At 38.8% G+C, this 19,205-nt stretch overlaps 1 protein-coding gene and 1 pseudogene across 1 annotated transcript in view; both read left to right on the forward strand.

Annotated features, from left to right (window-relative positions):
• Ano5 (anoctamin 5) overlaps window positions 1-16,078 on the forward strand; it is a 96,917-nt gene extending 80,839 nt beyond the window's left edge. The window contains exons 19-23 of the mRNA XM_057756473.1: window positions 4,181-4,386; window positions 6,499-6,677; window positions 8,485-8,590; window positions 15,245-15,478; window positions 15,589-16,078. Coding sequence (XP_057612456.1) covers window positions 4,181-4,386; window positions 6,499-6,677; window positions 8,485-8,590; window positions 15,245-15,466 — 713 coding nt within the window. The 3' untranslated portion in view covers window positions 15,467-15,478; window positions 15,589-16,078. The remainder of the gene's footprint in view (window positions 1-4,180; window positions 4,387-6,498; window positions 6,678-8,484; window positions 8,591-15,244; window positions 15,479-15,588) is intronic.
• A 168-nt stretch (window positions 16,079-16,246) lies between these two features.
• Window positions 16,247-16,310, forward strand: LOC130865676 (U6 spliceosomal RNA; annotated as a pseudogene).
• The last annotated feature ends 2,895 nt before the right edge of the window (window positions 16,311-19,205 follow it).

Here is a 19,205-nt window from a genome sequence, read left to right on the forward strand (position 1 = left end):
CTTATGTATCATAGATGTTTAAATTACTGAATAAAAAGATAGATGAATGGATGGATAGATGATGCCTATATGGATAGATGGCAGATGGATGGATGATGATAAGATACATGAATCATGGCAAATGGATTGATGGATGGAAAGGTGGGTTGTAAACATCTAGGTGAATAGTGGGTAGGTAGATGAATGGATGTGAGTATAGATTAATAGATGACAGATGTACACACACGCATATTGAGGGAGGAAAGATGTATGTATGTATTGATTGTGGAGAGATGTATAGACAGCAGGTAAATATATATACAGATGGCAGGGATATGATATATGGATAGCAGATGGATGGAAGAAGATTCATGGCTATCTATGGAAGATAGATGAATGGATAGATAAATGGTGATTGGATAGATGGGTAGATAGAGAAAATTATTCAGTTTTCCTTCATCCCAGTGATTGAACAGAGATGAAACACTGAGGTGAGATCTTAGAGAACCAGTGCTCAAGCTGTTTGTGTGGTCTACCAAGGGCATTTCTGCTCATCAATATCCCATGCTTTGGTGGAACTATAATGGGCACTTTATGTACTTATTATTAAGACCCTGGTGCAAAGAGAGAGATTATCTGAACACCACTAAGTGATTAATATTTTAGATATGCTATATATTTTATCTTAAAAATATGTCAATGTAACAGAAAACATTTTTATGCTTCATGATAAACCAATGTTACTATAGTTTACTTTATGTTGTGTGGTATTAGTTGGGTAATACTATGCACATTGTTGGGTAAAGAGATGGAAATTCTTGTTTCATGCAGCTCACTATGCAATTAGGTAGTTCTTGCTTTATAGGATGATGAAACTGTATTTTCTCACTGTGGAGGATCTGAATAAATGTGTATTCACAGGCAGGGGAGCTTAGTACTGCCAGAGATGCAAAATATCATTTATAATAAAATTAGCTTCAGTATCTTGAGAGCCAACCAAGACTTGGTTTATACTGAAAACTCTCACACATTCTTCTAGTTGTGAAATAACTATGCAGTGAACTGATTGCCTGACTTTCTTTACTCTTGGTTTTGAAGATACTGAAATCAAATACATTAGTTTTCTAGGTAAAGATCTGAGACTACCACCTTGAAACACATGCTACCTCTTCCTCCGAATAGTTATAGTTCCTTAAGAAAAGAGAGGAATGGACTAATGTAATTGGAGACTGCTCATTTGTTTCCCAGTGGCTCAGACCCAAATAATCACACAGGAAACTGTATTAATTACAACACTGTTTGGCCAATGACTCAGGAATATTTCTAGCTAGTTCTTACATCTTAAATTAGCACATTTCTATTTATCTTTGTACTGATTAGGTTGTGTCTTACCATTAAGTTTCCAGCATCCTCCTTTGGCAGCTACATGGATTAACTCTGCCTACTCTCTCATTATATTTCTGTTCAGATTTCCCATCTGGCTACATTCTTCCATGCCACAGGCAAACAAGCTTATTAACCAATGGTAATAAAACATACAGCATACAGAGAAGAATCCCACATCATCTCCCTTTTTCTGTCTAAATACAAAGGAAGGTTTTAACTTTAACATAGTAAAATTACATAAAGTAAAACAGTTACCAAGCAAGAATTATAGTCACAATATTTCTTTTTGACTCTAAAGTTTCAGTATCTAATTTATCTTTTATCATAACTAAGGAAAACTATAACTATCTAGCCTTCAACTTCATCAAAGACCCCAGAAGGATATAATATTACCTAAGTAAACAGAAAGTGCATTGGAAGCACTTTTAAAACTTTGAAATTGACAGAGATGTCTTATTGCCTGGATAGTGTCCTGAAGTTCTTCTTTAACGTTGGGGCATCCATCTTCAGTCTACAGTCCCATACTATCCAACAGACATTTTCATGAGGCAGGAAATTTGAAATATGGTTCTGTTTATGTTGGCAGTTTGTCAGTCACTTTCTTTTGTATCCTGAAGAATCTCTAGCAGACTCTTTCATGAAGCAGAAACCCTGAAAGACTGTGTCATCTTATTTAGGCAAGTTCAGCAGTCATTTTTCCATGGGTCCTGCATGTCCAGTTCATACAGCATACCATCAGGCAGTTAAGGTAAGAGCAGTTTCTTGCCCAAATGGCTAGCCTTGTCACATTAAAGGCAAATTCCATAACAAGTTTTTTAATGCTCATCAACCTCTCTGAAGTAATTGGTGCTTCCAGAAGCACATATGTCTCACTGTCAAAAAAGTCTAAGTTCTTACAACATTTTAAATGCCATATTCTGTAGGCCTTTGATAGGTTTTAAGAATACTTATCCACCTGAAGTATAGCTCTGTACATCTAGATAACCTAACTAACATGACTATAGTTTGACTCTTATAGATGACTATTTATTAATCCATAATTTTTAATTATACATTACATTTTTAAATAAGCTGTATAAACATAATACCGTAAACAAGAGTAGAAATTTCATATAACAAAATTGACCTTAAACTTGTATCAATAAACCAAAGTCCATACAAATGTAAAGGATTTATTTCTATATGATATCTCCCCTTTTTTTTACAAAAGGTGATTGACTGTGACTATTTAACCATTTATCCCCTTCACCTTTTAAATAAAAACAAACATTTATAAATAATCATTTTTGGAAATTGGGTATAGTTTTCTCCAAACTGCTTCCTGCTGTTTGTTGGGCGAAGTATTTTTAGGATTAGTGGAGACCTTCTGGGGGTCTTATTCAATCAAACCACATTAGCTTGGAAAGAATCCACTGGTTCTCATCTTCTATTAAAACAAAAGCAGAACCTCTTTTCCAAAATAACACACCCTTAGACTCAAATTTTGAAGTCAAGATACCTTTAAAATACATACATTGGTTTAGCATAGAAGCCTGTACAATTATATGTCTCTCTGTATTTAGCTCATTCATGGTCAAAAAATTTAAAGGAAACACAATAATATATATAATTCAGACTCTGTGTATTTTCACTCTTTATGTGGCTTTTTTTTACTCCACTTCTTTTAATATTTATTTTATTATCATTACTTATTTACTTTCACTGTATCCTTAAAGACTTTATTTTTCTAAAACTATTACTTTTTATAACTGTCTATATACTTTTCCCCTCTCTCCTAAGCTTATGTACATTTTTTTAAACACACTGTATCCTATTGGGAGATATTTCATATCTGAATCTGTCCTATTGTATATCTATGATCATTTTCTGACCAGGAACACCTTTTTTAAAAAAAATACTAAGCAGGCAGGGCCAGGACCAACTCCACAACCCTGCCTGTTTTCTCCACCCAGTTCAACATGGTGGAGGCATATTCACTGCCTCTGTGAGCCATGCTTACCAGCCAACCTTTAGGGACAGAGTGGGTCTATGTTATGATTAAACAATTTGTAACACATTGTTCACAGACTCCATTTAAGTATTCCATAATAGGACCAGCAAGAACCAGGAAACAAGCTCTTAAAGTAGCTGCACAGTTTTTGCTGCTAATGCTGAGTCAGGAAGCCTTCTCTTAAAGGAATTGCACATCTACTTGCCTCTATCAGAACCCACCTGAGAAAATACTATCTAGAAACCATACTTAACTCTGTTTTTTGTGTCTAGAACTCCTTCCTAAGCTCTCTCAGGTTTTATGTGGATGTAGTTGCTCCACATTGGCACCATTTGTAATTAGAGACTGCTTATTCATTTCCCAGCTTCTCAAACCTAAATAATCACACAGAAATTATATTGATTACAAAACTGCTTGGCCAATGGCTCAGGGATATTTCTAGAAAATTCTTTCATATTAAATTGGCCCATTTCTATTAATCTGTGTATCACTACAAGGCTGTGGCCTACTAGTAAGTTTCCAGCATCCTTCTCCTTCAGCAGCTACATGGCTTCTCTTTGACTCTGCCTATTGTCTCTATATATCTGTCTTTGGATTTTCTACCTGGCTATATTCTGTCCTGCCACAGGCCAAAGCAGCCTCTTTATTAACCAATGGCAATAAAACGCATTCACAGCATATAGAGGGGAATCCTGCGTCAGACTAGTATAATTGTACACTTCATAACAAGACAGGTGAAAAGAGAGAGTGAGGTTCCAAGTGGCAGGGCTAGGCTGAATGGCCCTTTATCTCTTTGGTAATGATGGGTGACCTGTGTTCTTTCAGTTATCCAGTTTGGGTTTGTCACGCTGTTCGTGGCCTCCTTTCCCCTGGCCCCCTTGTTTGCTCTCATAAACAACATTATGGAGATCCGAGTGGATGCCTGGAAGCTGACGACTCAGTACAGGAGACCTGTGGCTGCAAAAGCTCACTCCATAGGTGTCTGGCAGGACATTCTCTATGGAATGGCCATCATTTCCATTGCAACTAACGTAAGTGCCTCTTTCCATGGGATGACTTTGCCCTTCTTTTTGCTTCTGTTGGGGTGGAGGATTGTGAATGATACCTGACTCAATCCTCATGAGCACCAATTTCATCACAGAGTTGATTTCTAAGGACAAACCACCTGAAACTTTGCTTTCTGAGCAAGAACAATGACAAGAAAATAGTATTTTCTCATTGAAATTTCATGATCTTGCTTTACAGATTTGCTAATCTAGGTATAAAATCAGTGACAATGTAACATGTATGAACAATGGAGTGAAAAATTGATTATACACAAATATGTAAAATATAAAGAATACATGTTGGGGGCTGGAGAGATTGCTCAGAGGCTAAGAGCACTGGCTATTCTTCCAAAGGTCCTGAGTTCAACTCCCAGCAACCACATGGTGACTCATAGCCATCTGTAATGGGGTCTGGTGCTCTCTTCTGGCCTGCAGGCATACACACAGACCAAATATTGTATACATAATAAATAAATAAATAAATAAATAAATAAATAGAATTCATGTTTACTTACTTTTACTTACAAAATGATTTTTGAAAACTAAATCTCACAAACACTACTTTTATATCCCTTATATCCATCTTAAAATGTTTTTATCAAAGGTTTTCTTGAGATAATCAAAAGGAAATTTGACACCTGAATATTTGTGGTTTATTTTAGAAAACTTTATGTAAAGGAAACTTGGCTGAAACTGTGGAGCTTAAATATGGTGGGAATATAAAGAGATGTGGAGGACAGTTACAGAAAAATCCATGGCTTAAAATGCTTTTTAAAAACTAAGACAAGAAAACCTAACCTAAGCATGTGACTTCAGCCACCAAAGGAAAGCACATAACTAAAAGCAGTAAAAAAATTAAAATTCCAAAACCACAGAGAAACCCTGTCTCGAAAAACCAAAAAAAAAATTAAAATTAAATTATTCATAAATAGTCAGCTTAGAAGATAAAAGGGTAATTAACACAAATACAGAGTTAGTTTGTTATAAAGACATAAAACAAAAAAATGCCAGGTGGTGGTGGCATATGCCTTTAATCCTAGCACTCAGGAGGCAGAGGCAGGTGGACCTCTCAGTTAAAGGCCAGCCTGGTCTTCAGAGTGAATTTCAGGACAGCCAGGACCACACAGAGAAACTCTTTCTTAAAAAAAAAACATACAAACAAATAGACAATAAACAAGAACAAACAAAACACCCAAACCCATGAAAACAATAGACTTCTTTTTAGCAGATTGCAAAAGTTTGCTTGAAATGACCAATTACTAGATATTTAAATGTTAGATTATTAAATAATCAATGGAAATACCAAATGTATTCATTGACATAGAAGTAACAGAAAAGTTTTTTTAAAAATATACCACAAACTACACAGGTGCCAGAGTCAGACAGATGGTTTTAAATACACTCATGTGGTCTAGAATAAACAAACTATTTCTGTGATCACTGTGCTTAAAAAGAACCATAACACCCCCATATAATGAAGTTCTGAAATTAATTGTTCTAAGCTACAAGAAAAATGCCAAACCACACTCTTTCCTTTTATTCATCAGCCTATTATTGACACACTCAATGCACATACACAAGACACAGATTCACACAGGTGCACAGAAAGACACACATAAATACACACTGGTACATTCATACATCATTATACTTAGATATGGTCACACATACGCATGTACACACAGATTTTACAGATATATACAGATGCTCACAAATACAAACAGAAACACACATGTAGATGTGAAAATACACAGAGATACAGACATCGGAATTCCCCTATTTCCCCACCTGTCTCTCTCCTAGACCACACAAGGGAATTTAAGAACAATGAATGTATCAATCAAAAACATGAGTCATGGCAAGGTAAAGGAGAGAGAGTATGTTTGGGGGTAGCAAATACACATAGGTTCAATTCTTAACTTAGCTATTCTGTAGCTATGAAATTTTGAAGATCAGTTCCAGACTACCCATGTGCCTTCAAAAGTTTTAGAGTGGTGTTTGAGTTACATTCATGTGGCTCATGGAAGTGGGCTTGCGTACAGTCAGACTTTGTGCATTGGACTGGGCTCATTGTTATTCTTTCCCTTTGTCCATCAGGCCTTCATTGTTGCCTTCACATCTGACATCATCCCACGGTTAGTTTACTTCTATGCCTACTCAAGCAATTCCACAGAGCCCTTGAGTGGATATGTCAATAACAGCCTGTCAGTGTTCCTGATAGCTGACTTCCCCAACAACACAGCGCCCATGGAGAAAAAAGACTTCACCACTTGCAGGTCTCCTTCTGTCTAGGTTTTAGTACCGTACTTTTAATGTTTCTCTTAAATTATCTTCTTCCTGATGTTTGTCTTGTAGTGTAAAAGGTTTACTTGATTCAAGCATTTCCTGGGTTAATATCATACATCATTTCTGGAATTCATACATTGTATGACCTGACAGATGATACAAAAGGAAGTAATATTATGGGCCGAGGTCATATTGTTCTTAAATAGTTTCTTAGTTTTGAATTATTTTTGAAAATGATGCTCACTAACTAGGACAGGCTCCCTGGACTTGAGCTATAACATCTATCACTCAGTATGGTTAATTAAGTGAATTTTACCATTTATCCTCAGAAAAAGAAATCGAGAAATAACAATGTAATAATGGGACCAGTACGCCAGTCATCATTCCACTTAAAGATTTTCATTAGTGTAGAATGTGTGCGTGGGATTTGTGAATTGTTACCACACCCAGTTTATCATGTTCTGTGGGGATCTTTATACCATAGACTATTAAAACAATAGTCAGTAAGTAGGTGGTTAGATAGTAGAGATACTATAGATTATAGATCACTGATGAAGATATGCAGGTAGTTGGATAGATAGATAGATAGATAGATAGATAGATAGATAGATAGATAGATTAAAGAGGTAGATGATGAAGATAGATTGATAGATATACATATATAGACAGAGTTGATCCATTGTAGACATACATGGTAAAGGTAAATGATGTATATATATAAGATAAAGATTAATGGGTAGAAGATAGCGATAAATAGGTAGATTGTATTGATATATTCATGAACAGATTGATAGGTAGAAATAATTTATGACAGATTGATGATACAGGTAGATAGTAGATCATAAATAAATAGTAGATAGATAATAGACAGACCAATAGACATATGCACACATATGTACACAAAAAGGTCTTGAAAATTGACTTCATCCTCATATTAACTTCTCACTTTGGGATTCCAACAACGAGAAAGGAAGCCATTTCAGTACAGTAAGAGAAAAACACTGATCTGTGGCACATTTGGATAGGAAGGAATCAGGGCACAGTGTTCAAGACTGGGATCTCTGTTGTCTGATCTCTGGGTTTCAACCACTTTCTAAAAGCGAGAGTGAGTGATTGAAGAACATCAGTCTAGTGAAGGGAATCATCCGAAAGTCTGAGCATGAGAAGAACACAGAAAGAGAATCAATCTGCCTTGTCAATCCATCTGAAAGGAAAAAGCGTGTCCAGGAAACAGAAGTGGTCCACATAGCATAGCGAGTTGGTTGGGTCAGATAGGAGGAGGATTCTACAAAATGCCTTCATAGCTTGGTCTCTCATAGAAGAAACTGAACTAGACCAAGGAAGTTTTCCTGGTTTATGTCCCCTTCGGTAGGTAATATGGGTAAGTAGCACAAGCCTGGAGCTGTGAGAAGAGAAAAAAAGGTTTAACTATGTTGCTTTCTTGTGACCTGAGTTTGTACTCAACTTCAATCTAAGAGAAATGATAAAAGTTAATTCCAGGTCTATTCATGAAACTTGCCACAAATATCATCTGTCATTCTGTCTACCTGTCATACATATATGACATATATATTCTATCTAGATATCACAGATTATCAGTTTCTCCATCTATCTCCATGTCTATCTGCGTATCTACCTATCATCTATAAACTACTTATCATATGTATCTATCACAGACCATCCCTCTATCCATCTATCTACCTGTCTACTATCTATCACATCTATGTGCCATAAATCATCTCTCTATATATGCTTCCTTATCCATGTTCATTTTTGGTCTTATTCTCTGTTTTGTAGGTACAGAGATTACAGGAACCCTCCTGATCATGAGAACAAGTACGTCCATAACATGCAGTTCTGGCATGTCCTTGCCGCCAAGATGGCCTTCATCATAGTGATGGAAGTAAGCTGACCTGACTCTCCCACGTCTCTTTCATCTCACCCATCTCTTTTGCCGCTCCCCTAAGCAACTGTTTCCAAACACACCTGTTACCAGGAAATTAGCGCCCTCTTCTTTTGTTTGAAGGAATCACTTGCTGTCATAAGTTGCAACTCCACTATGGGAGCTTGATATTCACTTACAATTGGTAAAGGCTCCTTGGCAAGAGAAAAAGAAAGGAAATGCCTGGCAAGGTCAGGAAAAGGGTGATTTGTAGAGCACCTACTCCAAAGGCTCTGTTTCAGCCATTCTCATCATCTAGCCTTCCTTTGTTTCTACCTTTGACAGATGAACCTGATATTCATCAAAATATGTCATTGGCTTAAGGTTAATTAGCTACTATCGGAACTGGGATTTGGTGGCACATGTGGGTCAGTCCTGCTCACTGCAGGGCACTTTCTCAATGTTTGGAGAGAAAGTTCACAAGAAAATATAACTACCACACAAGGAGGATGGATCTATCTCATCAAAATGGGAACAAGAAAAAATTAAGATGAGGTCCCCCTGTAGGAGTACCCGAGTTCATCACAGGTGCCACCCGGCACATGTTGTTCAATCAGTGTTTCCTGGACTCATTATTGCTACCCAGGCTGTGTGTCTATAAAATCAGATAGGTCTATGTAGCTCGCAGAGAGCAGCCTTACACCTTTCTGTCCAGCCTCAAATCCTGATCTCCAGAGGCAAACAAATTCAACTTGGAAGCGCTTTTGTTTTCAGTTTTCCTGTAGTGGAACAATATTCAAACAGACACAGATTTTATACAGATTTTAGTGTTGGGCAGTGATCGTTGACCTCCTCCCGTGACATGTCACACCAAGAGCACACGTGACACTGTCTTCATATATACGCCATCATCTTCCTCTTACTCCTGAAGATAAATATAAACTATGCATGCCTATGTGTATATTTGATTTATAGAGCTCCGTAATTCCTCTCCTGAATACAAATTCTCATAAAGCAATCCTTCAGTGCTTTATGTGTTCTTATGTCCTTGATCTGCTACCATTTCAGTTAATCGGTAGCCCTTTACTCATTCCTTTAGAGTGACTGTTGGTCAAAATTGCTACAGAAACACCAAAGGAACACTACAGAACTTACTGGCACTTCTTTTATACACTAAGTGATATAGTTATTGATACATAATCACTCTCAACTCTAAAATGATTCTTCAGAGTTTCACCTAAGAATTTAATCGAGGTTTATATACTATGACTTTATAAATATTAGTAACATGTGTTTCATGCAATATGCTCTAGAAAAATTCCTTTGCTTAGGTTTATGTTCTTCCGGTCCACCCTGTTCTTTCTTCCCTCTCTCCCTCTCTTTCCCCTCCATCCCATCAGTTTTTAATTCCTCTTAAACTAATTTCACATTTCACGTAAGACGTATAGATCACTCATGGAGCCAATAAACTGCATTCAGTGTTTCCCTGGGGTTTGCTACCTAATTTTGAAATCCATCTTTTAGAAACTCTTAGAGGAAACATTATAGGTGGTTTGCTTTTGAGACCTTGAATGTTGAAATTTTTCTACAAATATTGCATTCGTTTATTCTGAAATTCAAAGTCTGAAGTTGTTGCCATTAACGTTTAACCTTAATTTAAGCTATTTTGAAAAGCATTTGCAGCATTGCTCCGTTTTTATCCAGCTGTAAAAAGGACAGGACCATCCAGTTCCCTTCCATGTTAATTTATTAAGGTTTATGTAAAGCTTTTATGGCTTGATGAGCCTGTTCCCTGAATCAGACCAAAGCAAACTGAATTAGAAAAGGCCCAGGTTTAATGAATGCCAACACTCCCGTGGGGCCCACTGGGAAAACACAGAGAGGGGAAAGGTAAACCAGAAGAACCACATGTTTGTTCTCTGGGGGGCAGTTTAAATAGCCTGTGGGAGTGGTCTTGACCCTTTCTGGGGAGGGGCCACCATTTGGCAGGATTTGGGGGAGGCGGACTTTGGACTAAGGCAACTCCCAGGGGAGGGGAGCTTGAAATTGAGCTTCCCACCCAACTTCCCAAAATGGATGCCAGGACAGGGGTGAAGCCCCCAACCAAACATTCCAGACTTTTTCTGGATAAGGATGTTAGGGGCTAAGGTGACACTTCCAACCAAATGTTCCAGACTCCTTGGATAAAGGGGGCACCAGATCAAGTCTGGCTACTTCCTGTGGGCATGGGGCAACGTGGTAGAGGGAAGAGTTGGCAGTTGGTGGGCTCATGCTCAGCAAGAGGTGTGGTGGGCTCATGCTCAGCAAGAGGTGTGGTGGGCTCATGCTCAGCAAGAGGTGTGGTTGAAGAGGCATCTGGTTTACTGCCATCCTGGAGACCTCAGTCATCTGTTCAGAAAAATTCACTACATCAGGCAAAAATCTAAGGGTAAAAATAAATTAACTCCTATAAATCTTTTCATCATATCCCATTTCTTCTCTCTATGCTCTCTCTAATGCCCATGCTGTTCCTCGTTCTTTGCTGCTCCTGTTGTTCTTGATGGGCTTGCTGCTCTTCCCCCTCCCATGAGGTTTTCAGTCTATATAACCCACATATCATTAACAATTATATCAACATGCATTTCAGAAATCATAAAAATCAGGTAGGATCTGACAAAGCAGCACTCCAGGAAAAGGTGACATAACCCAGGAAGGGCCAAGAGTCAAAGGGAAATACCTGCCACTCCAAACCATTATATAAGATGATTAGATGGCCCTGAACCCTACACAGACCCAATCCCCTCACCCCAATCTCTATTGTGATAATCAGCTTTGGAGATGCCCAGACCTGTTTGTCAGTAAGAGTAACCATGCTATCTTCCTATCTTTTTTGAAATTCCTATGTGGTCTATTTGCAAAAGTAATTGTGGGGGATTGACTTCGTGTAGATTTGATTATGAGAACAAAGAGTAAATGTTAGCCCTGGAAGGCCCCATGCAAGGTCATTCCCTTGCTCGCCCATACAGGAGGAAGCTACACAGCTGAGGTATTTTGGGAATGAATTTCACTTTGAAGGGGAGAAGATTCGACAGAATTGACAATGACTGTCCAAAAGACAGGTGTTCCTGAGCTCTGCAATCATGTTCTCCATGTGGAGTCTATACTCCCGTGGCTATGTCTGTGGGTCTGTCAGCTGAACATTCACTGCATAATACTCATGGCTCCAACATTAATGACCTTAAGATGAGCATGTCGAACATTCTCTTACCAGCTCTGCCAGTCTGAAATGTCACAAGCAAGTTGTTTCTGGAGAGCAGAGTTGTCCGGGCCACTGACTGAGGCCACTAGAACTAAAAGCAGACCCTTCAAGTTTGGGTGGAAAAATGTTTGTCTATGTGATTTCCTTTACAGATACCCCCTTCCTTTGTTGTTTCTCTGCTACAATGTCTATCCTGCTCTAACCATCGGTGATCATATTTTCTCACCTGTAAGGACATGGAGCTGTACCTTTACTCTCTTCATTAACTTTCTATCCTTTTTTCCAGTTTGTTTTATTCTTTTTCTTTCTTGTTAGACATTTCATTGTACAGTAGATGGTACTGTACATCCAAGAATCAGGGATCATAAGGGTAAGGCTAGCAGCTTAGTGTGTGTAGATGTCAGCCCACCTTTCTTTAGAAATCCACAGGTGTTCAGTTTGCAGTTCCTTATCCCAAATGGGTCAATGCAGAAAAGAATTTCAGGCTTAGCCAGTATAAAGCAGTGTTGGGTTTTACTTATACGTGTTTTGTTTTATAATAGAAAGAAAGGGTCTGGCAAGATGTCTCAGTGAGTAGGGGTGCTTGCCTCCAAGCCTGACAATTCAAGTTGTATTTCCAGAACCCATATGATAGAATGAGAGACCTAGCTTCTCTAAGTTGTCCTATGACCTCTACGCATGATCCACATACCCACACACGAACACAATCAATCAACAACTAATTTTAAAGCTGATCCCTAGCTAAAATTCCACCTGGGGTGTTATAGTCCCAGTGCGGTTCCTGCTTGGGGACCGCCTCTGCCCCTGGAGGGTGTGTTGCTTGTGTTTGGTGAACCTCGTCTGTATATAGTCTGGTCTGCTCCCAAACTTGCTTGTGCTCTTTAGAAAGTAGGTTGTTAGATAGGATCATATAGATATCATGAAAGATTATGAGACTGGGATTTAGAGCTTAGATAGTAAAAGACTTGTATATAAGGAAACGCCTTCCATTCGCCTGTGCACTGACAGTTGTTAGAAAGCTCCCACAGAATATCAGGATCAAAGGTGCTGGTAGTCAGCCACTTTAAATTGTTATCTAAATTATAAGGAGGTTAGTTTTTGAACAAAGATGGACAAGTGTGGGAATATGTACATAGGGCATTAAGCCTGGGGTTTCAGGACCTCTAAAAGGCATCCCTGGGGGAGGCTGGATTGATTGTCTTGGATGGCCTGCTACCCATAGCTGAAACTGTGAAAACCCACAAAAAACAGTGATACCACAAGGCTTATAGGGAGACATCTCCCCTTTATAGGTGGGATGTAAAATGATGGCCAACACCACAGGGCTTGTAAGGAGCATCCTCTACCTACAGGCAGGGTGTTAAAGCCTGACTGACTCTAGCCAGCATAACTTGGAAGCCAGAGAGGCCCCGGCAGGGACCTCTGACAAGTGGTCCAGAAGAAAAAAAAGAAAAAAAAAAGGAGAAAGAAAAATTAGAGGGACCCTGCGCCCCCAGTAATGGGAGTACTGACCCCAGGTTATCCAAATATAATTTTAGCTAAGAGAAGCAATCCAGAGATGAATGTCAATGAAGGACTCAACCATAGCCTTAAAGACCATGGTTGGGGGCTGTACCCCCATTTCTAGGAACACCAGAAGATTGCGTGGAACTCAACGGTCAATTCCTAGGGTTCAGAGAAATGGTTTAGGTGACCAGAATGGGGGAAACTCACCAACTGAAGCCACTGGTGGTGTGCATAGAAAGAGGGGTGGGAGGGCCTACCGAGTTGGATGGCACCAATGAAATTATGTGACGTGAGCGAGAGGGAAACATGGAACATGCAAAAAACCTGCTTAGTAATTTATTAGAGGGGGCAGGTACAGGCCTAGGGAAGTCAGTGTGCAGAGAGAAAGAGGAAATGGCGCTTCTACTTTTTAAAAGCTACCTAGTGCATACGCACAGGGAGTTGATGTGACTAAGTCATACACAGGTGACGGGGCCCATGCATACGCACAAGGGCTTAACTGAGTCGTATGTGGATGATGCAACCACGCATGCACATGGGTCACACAGGGCCCCAGGTCCATTAGGCACTTCTGCCTGAGAGCTTGTCTGCACATGCATGGCCCTAGAACCCAGAAGTGTCAGCCTTACTGTGGCTGAAATCCTAACAACTGTTATACCCAGATCCATGAAGTTCCCCAAAAACCAACAAAGAGAATGAGTCCCACATGCAAAAGCAAAGAGCCTTTATTTTATTCAAGTTTGCAAACTCAGTCTCTCTGTGTGTCCAGTGTAGTAGAATAATCGGAGAGCCCCGAGCTCAGTTGGGGTTGGGTTTTTATAGTAGTAAAGCTGAGGGTGAGGGATTTCTAAGGTTCAGGACCTCTGAACAACTGACATTTGTTTAGAAGTGTTCTCGTGAATGTGTGCTGGAAAGTGATCCTACCTACAATGGTTGAAACATTAGGAATTTCCTTTGGATGGTCTGTTCCTGGGTGGTGCCTGCGTAATTTCAGTTTGTGGTCCTTCCTGTAACCAGGTGTTGTCTCGGGGTAAACTACTGAGATCCAGGCCTCCACTTAAGCTAATCATGGCAAGATCCTACACTGGCAGGTGATAATGGTTGGAAGTTAAGAACTTCCTTTGGATAATCTATTCCAATTAAGCTTATCATAGTTGGCTGAGTTCTACATTCACATAATTCCTAGACATTCTACTGCTTCTCATAGAAACCCAAACTGATGTGCTTGCTTTCAGTTCTACACTGCACCGCTGTCCTCAGAAGGCCTGACTGCCTTCATTCCTGAAAACTCTCTGAGAATCTAAAACAGAGTGACCGCTATTCTTTAAGTTTCATCTTCACACTAAGTCACAAAGTACATGGTTTAGTGTGAGCTGTGCTATCTAAAGGAAACTAGGACTGTTTTAGAGATGTTTCCTTAGGTTCTTAGGATGGGGCACAGATAAAGGGCAGGCATTTTAATAGCCATGTTCTGTTCCTCTAGTTGCTTATTTAATATATATATATATATATATATATATATAAAGATTTATTTATTATGTATACAACATTCTGCCTCCATGAATGCTGACACACCAGAAGAGGGAGCCAGATCTCATTATAGATGGTTGTAACCCACCATGTGGTTGCTGGGAATTGAACTCACGACCTGTGAAAGAACAGCCAGTCCTCTTAACCACTGAGCCATCTCTCCAGCCCCCTAAATATATATATTATTTAATTCAATTGTATGTATGAAAATTATAGGGTACACAAACGCACACACTCACACATGCACAGGCATGTGCATATGTATGTGTCTGTATGATTCAACTTGGTGTTTCTTGTGTCCAACACAATTTATCGAAACTCAGGGGGGACCTTTGAGAACTCCTTGATGACTTCTTGATGATCCTAACAGTATCTCTGTTCTTCCTTTATCACCCCTTTAGCACATTGTGCTTCTGTTCAAATTTTTATTAGCCTGGATGATACCAGATGTTCCAAAGGATGTCACAGAGAAAATCAAACGAGAAAAGTTAATGACTGTCAAAATTATCCATGACTTTGAGCTCAACAAGTTGAAAGAAAATTTGAATTTTGAGTACAGTAACATCATTAGAGATGACACAGAGGAAGACAACAGATCCCTGGGGAGCAAATCCTCTGTCTAATGCACACGCAAGGTGAGAAGCTCTGCACCCTTCTCTGTTCACTGTTGCCTCTGGGTTTCTGGCTTGATGTTGGAACCCTTATATCCATTTGTTTTACTTTCTTCCTTTTATTTTTAACTCAGAGACTTCATGCCCTTTGCTAGAGGCTGACATCAGAAGAGAACACAGGCAGGCACCATCCCCTGGGCTCTCCCAGGGTGTAACTCGTGGAGTCCTGAAGACAGTTGCAGGTGGTGCCACTGGACGCAGAGTCTGGGAAATCATGAAGTATTGCTACTTAGAGTGAAATCCTAGCCTTGGGGATGCTTGGTCACTTCCCAGAGCAACTGTGCATCTCTGCTCTCTCCTGTTGAGTGTTCCGTCTTCCTCCCAACAAGAAAAGGGTCACATTGAAGAGTAAGCTAGCAAAGAGATCTGCCATTTCATAGAACATTTGCCTTTGTAAAATGCATACATTAAAAACCAAAATCAGATGTCTTGAGAAATCTCACTTATTGACAAATGTTTGGTAAAATTATAGCAGGACTGTGCTCTTGACCGTGTCAGGTGAAAGTTAGCTTCTTTCAGAATCCCAGATAGCCTTTCCTGGTAAAGGTAGAATCGATTTTTCCATGAGACTAAAAGAATTTTCACAAAAGACTCTCAGGAGGCTTTTAAAGGTAATGTCTCCATTTTGTTGACTAACTTCCACACCATGAAGTCAGGTGACTACAGGCTGCTAAGTGAAGGAACTACGCAAAGCCCAAGTGTCTTCTTAGGAGATAAAGAATGCAAGACAGTGTGCTCTCTTCAGCAGCACATATGCTAACATTGGAACGATACAGAGAAGATTATCATGGCCCCTAATAAAAAAAAAGAATGCAAGACAGTACATGGAGGGGCTGGAGAGATGGCTCAGTGGTTAAGAGCACTGCTTGCTCTTCCAAAGGTCCGGAGTTCAATTCCCAGCAACCACATGGTGGCTCACAACCATCTGTAAGGAGGTCTGGTGCCCTCTTCTGGCCTTCAGACATGCACACAGACAGAATATTGTATACATAAATAAATAAATAAATAAATAAATAAATAAATAAATAAATAAATATTTTTTAAAAAAAAAGACAGTACATGGACATTAACTTATTCAATGATAAAGTGAAACTCTTCCATTTTTCCAAGATGCTGATTTTTGCATCATGAAGTCTTTTTCTGAGATCTAACCATTTGTATAAGTTGGGCCCAAACTATTTACAAATTGTGATCTCTTCACTGTGAAGAAACTCCAGACCTTGTAATAAGTTTACAGTCTTTTCATGGGCGACCTTGCCCCCACAATGTCCAGTGTCATCTTTCTCTGCCTTTGACACATAAGACATGGTCTAGGTGACTGTTAATTTGACATGAATTTGACATGATAGACTATTTCAGATGTCAACCCACCTTAGAGAAACTGTCAGTGTTGTGAGTCCATAGTTTATCACCAAACGATAACCAATCACATGAGAAGATGATAATCAGGTGGACAAAAGTATATTTGAGAAGTACCCCTTCCATATTTATCCTATGTGGATATGCACAATCTTTGTTGTTGCTTTAGTTAATGCAATATCACATTCGTGCCTGCCTGTACCTTACTGCTAGAGTGAGAGACAGGGTTCAGCCCTAGAGTACTCAGATCTTTAGGTTTAAATTAGAATTCAGCTACAAGGGAATATTTTTTTAAACCAACTACATACAAAAAAAAAAAAAAGCCTGATCACACGATTTCTAAAAGTAGTGTTCGCTTAACAATAATGCAGTCTTACAGCATAGCTGATGTTACTGTATTAACTAACTGCTGATAGATATTAAATATCTAAAACCAGGGATTATGGATTTTATAAATGACAGACAAGCTAGTACATCACTGATTTGTTGTATAGTAGACTACATGTTTGGGTTCCTTGAAATGATTCCAAAATTAAAAAATAATTTCATATATGGAGATGGTTAACTTAAGAAAGCCAGTCCTTTTGAGCATGACCAAGCCACAGCTAAGGTTCTTGTCAACTGTCAAATTACACTGTCACTGCAATGCTCTTCATACACGGTTTACATTGCCTTCTTCAGAGGTGCTACTGTTAGAAAAAAGGGTGGATATAGGTTTTTGGAAATCCACTTTAATTTTGTGACTTCAAAGTATCATGGAGGCAGACTCCAAGCTAAGGACAAATCTGACTTGTAAAGCTGCCCATTGCAGGTTCAAAACCAACTCAAGCACCGAGTGTCTAAAGTCATGATAGACATTAACAAAACTGGAATTTATTCTATTACAAGTGCATCTTAGGACTTATTTGTGTTTTCACTTCATATTTGCCTTGGAATTTTCCACTGAGAGCTTTCTTCCTTCCTCTAGTAACTTTCTAGAAAGTCTTTTAACCAAAATCAGATGGAGTTTGCCCAGGTGGATTTGCCCCATTTCAACAAAACACTGGTTGGTGTGAGAATGCTGAGTTAGATGCACCTGAGCACTGGATGTATGTTCATGTTTAGGAGTATGGCTGTGATTCTTTTTTCTTTCAGTAAAACAGGCAGTTTACTGTTTTCCACTGATATTCCAGGGAACAATTGAGATCTTATGTGAAAATAGAATCCTCAAGTGCCAAAGGTCCAAACCACACAACTCTTTTCAATGGTCCTTTTGCAATCATCATCTTCGCTTTTTTTTTTACACAGAAAAAAAAAATCCTTCAAGTCACACTGACTTTAGACATCAAGAGGGGCCTGTAATTAGATAAAAGATGTGTTAATTTTGCAGCGTTTCTGGACTCTTTTTTTTTTTTTTTTGTCAAGTAGAGGGCGGGAGAGAAGAGAGAGCTGTTTCTTCTGGATCTCAGGTAAGATTCATTGGGGTGCAGCTGTGGGTAAGAAGATGCAAATCTCAGCTCAGTGCCAGTTACTAATGGTGAGAGAATATATCTTGAGAAATTTCAGGCTGGCAATATTTATATGTTTAAGGAAAGCCTTTGAAGTATGATTGTAGGGTCAGGCACTGTGAACAATCATTGACAATAGTTGTCATTCAAAAATATAACCTATTGTTTTGGACAAAGCTCTCATAGTTATTATGTAATAGAATGATGTCATGAAGGAAAATATTGAATTGCTAGACTTTGGACTCTGCCACAAGAAATCAATAGAACTATCATGTTACTGTTCTTCCTGCAATTTTAATCAACTTTTCTGTGTAGTAATTAAAATATGTCAATTATTTCAGAATTATGTAAAAATTAATGACAATATTTAAAACGTAACACATAGTATGGTGTAATCTGTGTAAGATACAACTGTCCATCCCTCTAAATATGTCATTGGATACAAGATGTAGCTCTCCTGCTATCAGGTGTATCCTGAGGTCGGCTCAGAGTATACAAGCTTGCTTTTCCCTCCATTTCTCCCTCCTTCTGTCCCTCCCTCCCATTTTCCCTTCCCTCCTTCTTCTTTCCCTCCTTGCCTTTCTCCCTCATTCTTTCCTTTGCTCTTTGCTCCCTTATTTCCTTCTCTTCTTTCTTAAAGGGAGTACACAAGTATTTAGGGAAAATTGTCTTTATTATGCATCCAAACCTCAAAAATCAAATCACAAGTACAAGTAGGTATACAGTCATTTGGGTATATTATTTTCAACTCTTTGTATTTGAAGACTGTCAAATAAAAGTTGGTTAGAAAAGTTTTTAAGTATCCCACCTATTCAACATGTTTATCTATACATAGAACAAAAAGG

This window comes from Chionomys nivalis, chromosome 23 (assembly GCF_950005125.1).
Source record: "Chionomys nivalis chromosome 23, mChiNiv1.1, whole genome shotgun sequence".
NCBI classification, from domain to species: domain Eukaryota; kingdom Metazoa; phylum Chordata; class Mammalia; order Rodentia; family Cricetidae; genus Chionomys; species Chionomys nivalis.